Source organism: Euwallacea fornicatus, chromosome 2 (assembly GCF_040115645.1).
Source record: "Euwallacea fornicatus isolate EFF26 chromosome 2, ASM4011564v1, whole genome shotgun sequence".
In the NCBI taxonomy this organism is placed as follows: domain Eukaryota; kingdom Metazoa; phylum Arthropoda; class Insecta; order Coleoptera; family Curculionidae; genus Euwallacea; species Euwallacea fornicatus.
The window spans coordinates 7,457,118-7,463,262 of record NC_089542.1 but is presented as its reverse complement, the minus strand read 5'-3'; the positions used below and the strand labels follow the sequence as shown (position 1 = coordinate 7,463,262).

General features: G+C 31.5%; 1 protein-coding gene across 1 annotated transcript; it reads right to left on the bottom strand.

Annotated features, from left to right (window-relative positions):
- Positions 1–117: 117 nt before the first annotated feature.
- On the bottom strand, positions 118–6,145 carry LOC136350238 (arylalkylamine N-acetyltransferase 1-like). The gene is made up of 5 exons (XM_066301780.1): positions 6,016–6,145; positions 5,769–5,952; positions 5,520–5,716; positions 466–596; positions 118–419 (listed from the first exon to the last, which is right to left on the bottom strand). Exons 1-5 carry the CDS (start codon positions 6,127–6,129, stop codon positions 230–232), a joined length of 816 nt encoding a protein of 271 aa, XP_066157877.1. The 5' UTR covers positions 6,130–6,145; the 3' UTR covers positions 118–229.

Sequence of the window (6,145 nt, the reverse complement as noted above, 5' to 3'; positions counted from 1 at the left end):
TGTCAGCTGCCCGTTGAGAACCAAAATGGTTTTACTAACACTTTGCAAGTAGAGCTCTAGTTAGAAGAAAACTAAAGAAAACTTACTATCTCTAACAAAAACATCTCAAACACTTACCTTTTCATTTATTTCACAAGTTTCTATACAAAACTATCTTAATAATTTTGAGTACATCACAACGAAAATTCCTCTTCCGCGAGTTTATTTTTATGTTTTTTTTTTATCAAAACTAACAAGACTTGCTCTTCTCATCAATTTTCTTCTTTAATCGACGACATTGAGGCGAACAATCGCAAAAAATCTTCACACTCTCATTGGACCATGGAGGCTTAAAAATAGAGTTGAAATTCTGGTCCAAGTAGGTGCTATAGGGAATTTCGGCTATTTTTTGCATACCCAAACGACTGCAGATTCTTGCCCTAATAAGACGGTTGGTAACGAGTTAAAACTTGAAATTCAACTTACGTATACATGTTTGTAGCATCGCATCTCACTACAGGAAAACTTGCATCTACCCCTAAAGCTTTGGATTTATCCAAAAGGCGATAGGCAAGGCCCCTCTTGCGGTAAGGCCTCTTTACGAATACATAAGCCATCTTGCAAGAAAAGCTTTGTTATACAGGGTGTCTGAAAATAACGTTAAAATATTTTTGGAGATGATTCTAGAGATTAAAATGATAAAATAAGTTTATAAATAATTCCCAAAAATTTCTCATTAAAGAAGCTAGAACCCCTTAAAGGGGAAATCTGAAAATGATTATTTTGCAATATTTTCGAAATAGTTTGCGCTAGAGTTATGAACTTTGATATATTGGAATAAATTAGAAAACTTTGAATTAGAAAACATATTTTTTTGTTAAGGATAACAGATTTTAGTCAGAGGTATCAGATACAGGGGATTTCCTACGTAAATGTTGCCCCAGCTTTTTTATTTCTAACGATTTTTAATTTTTGAAATGAAATTACGGAACTTAAAATATTTGTAAGTTAAAAAGGTCCTCTTATTTCATTTTATTAAGATACATCGTTGTCCAAAAAATTTTGTTCGTCTCAATGCATCCTCTAATTCTTTTTCTTTTTTCGTAGATATCGATGCCTGTGTAATAGTACATCGGTGTAAAAATACTAATTTTTCTGTAAACAGTCTATCCTAACGAGATGATATAAAAAGACCTGTTTAACTGAAAAATATTTATGATTTAGTATTTTGATTTCAAAAATTAAGAAATATGATAAACATAAAAGTTAAGGGACGTAGGAGTTCCCCAGTATGTGACGCCCCTGAATAAAATCTAGGGTTATTAACACAAAAAAAGTTTTCCATTTCATCTTATTACAGTATACCGATTTTCATAATTTTAACGCAACTTTTTCGAAAATATTGAGAAAAAAGGAATTTTAGATTTCATTCTTTAAGGAATTCTAGCTCCTTTAAAAAACAATTTTTGGAATATATCTGTAGAAACTTTTTCTGTTATTTGAATCTCTAGAATCACCTTCTAAAATACTTTAACGTAATTTCCGGACACCGTCTATAGAGTGTTTTTTTTTATATACAGGGTGTCCTCGAATTACGTGGCCAAAATAATACCGCAGATTGTTTGAGTGAAAATAAGTCGATTCAACTAAACTTCCCTCAGTCCAAAAGTTTATAATTATGGAGCTACAGGGTGTTAAAGTTGAAAAAAAAAATCACATTTTCTTTAATATCTTTCGATTTCTTTGAGTTAATTTCAAATTTCATTTTTTTTTTAAATTTTGTATTTACCATTGCTATCTCCGAAACGGTGAGAACTACAAGTTCGGTTAAACTAGACAAAAGTAGACCCTTATCGAACTAATTTAGGAAACCTCTACGAGGTTGCCACATTTTGAATGGTTTTCTAGATGTTTGGAAAAATATGAAAATGTTCCAAAACTCCAATTCCTCGTATTTCTTAAATTTGTCGTGACAAAAAAAAGTTTAAATTACCAAGTTTCACAACCTTTTTTTCTCTCTACAAAACGATATATGGAACGTCATTAAATAGCTGTTAATAACCAAGTAATTGTTACCAACTTCATTATTTTAAATACGGATTTGAAATTTTTATCTTATATTTCGAAAGCACTATTTATTTCCTATAGCCCCATGTACTATTTATTTAAATTTATTAACGTTTCAATACGAATAATTCATCATCACACTATCTTTTATTTACCTTTTTAAACTACAGTACATAGGCACTAAGTCGCTATGAAAAAGATTTTCTGATAAGTTCGATATTTATCTGTCCAATAAAGTTCTTTTAGACTTATTTTTGCCTTTTATAATTTATATTCAAACTGAATCCATAAAAAATAAGTTTAAGTAATGCTATTCAGTAACAATGAAAAAAAAGATATGTCAGTTGTGTATCTATAAAGTTTTCGTAATGCTAAAGATGCTTTGGACAAATATCAGAACTTGTACCCAGAGAAATCTCCCACATCAAAAATCTTCGCGAAATTGAAAAGAAACTTACATGAGTACGATTCTTTTTCTAAACTAAGAAAAGGTAAATAACAAATAGTTTGATGATAAATTATTCGGTTTGAAACGTTAATAAATGTAAATAAATTATACATGAGTCTGTAGGGAATAAAAAGCGCTTTCAAAATCTGAAATAAAAACTCCAGATCTGCATTTAAAATAATTAAGGTGATGACGATTACTTAATTAGTAAAAACTGTACAATGACGATTGTTATGTCATTTTGTAGAGAGCAAAGAGTTATGAAACTTTGTAATTAATTTTTTTTTTCTAACACAAACATTTTACGAAATACCAAGGATGGAAGTTTGGAACATTTTCATATTTTTCCAAATATCTAGGAAACGAGTGAAAATGCGACAACCTTGTAACAACTTCATTAATGAGTTCCACACGGGGCCACTTTTGACTAAAATAACCGAGGTGATAACTCTCACCGTTTCGGAGATAGTAATGCTAGGCACACGAAAAAAACCACCCTGTATAGGTATTTTTGTTATACAGAGTGCCCTTAAAATGACTTTACAGCGCTTGACAAAAAATGAATTAATCAAATATAAAACTTTTTAAGCAAACTTACCTATATCAAATTTTGCTTCGTTTTGCCGCCACAGCGCGTGCCAAAGTTTTCAAATTAATAACATTTAATAATATTAAACATTAAAATTGGCATGTGATTTACAAGTAAAAGTTTGTATTTTTGTTACGCCCTGTGTGAATACTCAATTTTTTTCTCTGGCGTTAATTGGCTTTATCTTGAAATTTTTTGGTCTCTTATAAAATTTTGTCCAGATATACAATTTCTCTACAAAAAAGTTATTTGCATTACCTTGCAGTTTATCATGATTGTTTAGTTAGGACTAAAACATGAAAAAAATTATAATTTTAAATAACTATCAATTTAGTTTAATTTTTGTAATAAATGTTCAAAATGTTTTCCATTTCCTGATGACATAAATAACATCATTTCCAAAAAACTAATCTGTACTTTGGGTATCACGTTGGATTTTGTCAACATTGCTTTTGCAATAACGATAAGTTGCAAGGTATCGTAAATAATTTTTTTGTAAAGAAACTGTATGTTTAGTGAAAATTTTACTAGAGACAAAAAAATTTCAAAACAAAGTCAATTGATGGATGAGAAGATATAAGGTAATTCATACAAGGGGTAAGAAAAGTACAAACAATATTCCTTGCATTAAAAAAAACTTCCGTTTACATCAGAACACGCAAATTAATGAAGTAACTTTTAGTTCTAAAATTAGGTAAAGTTGATAAAATCGTTTAGCAACTATTTGAAAAAAACTATACAGGGTGTCCCAGATCAAAGTGCAAATATTTTAACCGTGGTTTCTACTAATGAAATTAACAAACACGTATTTTTTCTTTTTGTACAAAAGTCGGTCGTTTAAGTTCCAGAGATTTTTGAATGTGGGGCCCCATTTGGATAAAATAATTTGTGTTGGAAGAGCCCTTCAAAGAATTTTAGTTAAATTTGGTGTACAAATATTTTTCGATCGTAGCAATTCACAAATAAAAAAATGAAATATACAGCATTGCCATAACATAGATATAAGGGCCGGACTATGAACATAGAGGTCCGTATTTATTTAACCATTAAATATTACGATTAAGCAATTACACTAATTGATTATACCTTTCATTGAGAAACTTTTTTGTCTCTTGGAAGTTTTTCACAGAATGCGTTGTTTTTTCGTAGTAGTTATTTTAAAGCAATTCTTATCTTCCTCGGATTAGACTGTGTCTGCCTAAAGTTATTTATTGAATTATTTGAAACAAAATAACAAAGAAGAATGAAGTTGCACACTAAAAATTGTTCAAAGTGACCACGAGTTCCTGGACTTTTTTTTAAATGCTAAGGGTGATAGTTTTCTTGAGGTAGCACTCTTTGAATACTACTTTTTGGGATCATTAAGTCATGCTTGGCATTTCTTAAACTACTAATTTTATTATCCTCAAAGTAATTGATTATTTCTTGCTCATCATCTACCCCATGATGCTTGATGTTATAATTTTCTCCTCGCCGAGGGGCGAAGCTACCAAATTCCCTCAATCTGATATGAACATTTGTAAACGTTCTTGCATTTGGAAGTCGTCGATTAGGATATTGCTAATGGTAGAGAACTCTAGCTCTATGAGCATTTTGTCTGCACTCACCATAAATCAAGTGAATGTCAGCATATTCGAGATCGCTAAACGGAAGAGCCATTATAAAACCAATAAAAATTAATTTTTTTGTGATTTTATAATTAAATATGGCAATAATAGCATTAACGAGTAATACCTACTGCTAATTGACCACAATATGCCAGAAAATGACAATTAGAATAATTTTTTTGACAAGGAGAATGATGTGGCTATTCGGGCCATGGACTACTTAATATCAACAAATTCCTGCAATAAAAAGGCATAAAATTTGAAATCGCTACTACGAGAAAACGACGCATTCTGCGAAAAATCCTTAAGAGACAAAAAAGTTTCTAAATGAAAGGTACAATCGAGTAATGTAATCACTTGATTGAAATATTTAATAGTTAAATAAATATGGGCCCTTATATTCATAGTCCGGCCCTTATATCTATGTTATGTCAAAGCTGTATATTTCATTTTTTTATTTATGAACTGCTACAATCGAAAAATTTTTGTGCACCAAATTTCATGACAATCCGTCGAAAGACTCTTCCAACATAAATAATTTTATCCAAATGGGGCCCCATATTCGAAGAGCCCTAGAACTTAAACGAAAGATTTTTGGACAAAAAGAAAAAATACGTGTTTGTTAATTTCATTAGTAGGAACCACGGTAAAATATTTGCACTTTGATCTGGGACACCCTGTATAAGTTTGAGAACTTTGGCATCCTTTAACGGCAAAACGAAGCAATATTGGACATAGCTAAGTTTGCCTAGAACACCTTATTTTTGGTTAAGGAATTTTTAATGTAGCGTTGTACAGTCATATCAGAAACGCCCTATATAAAACTCACCTCATATATTTTCTGCACCTCTAGATACCTCCAAAGATCAGGAACTCTCATTATGTGAGCATAAAACATTAGCAGTTTTCTCATGCTTTCAGACTCTATTTTGCAGGCCAGTTCTTCTTCGAGGTCGGGATCCCACGTCCTTGTGGATTTATTGATGCAGGCTCCCACTATGCGGCCATTATATTTGCATTTTGCCACTAAGAAATTTAGGGAATTTGAAAAGGATTTTTCAAATTAAGCAGAGTTTACCTAAAGTATATCCTTCAGCCATTGCATATCGTACACGCTCATCCATTATGAGATTAGGGGAAATACCGAGGGCATTTACAATGGGTTCCCCATCAAAGTATCCCTCATGCATGACTTTTAGTACTTCATCGAAGTCGTCTTTGTTGGCTCGCATGATTAAGTAAGGTGAGGCATCTTTTATGTTCTAAAGAGTGATTGAGAGTTGAAATCTTTTGAATACCTTTTGAAACTTGAATGGAAGTATTACTTGTTTCCCGCAGAATAAAGAGAAACACCTGGTTTTGTGGGTGTGTTGGTTTGTGTTACATCGCATAGAAACAGAGATAATTTTGAAGATAGATGGGCCGAATGTGAGTGACATTTTGACTGGAATTTGG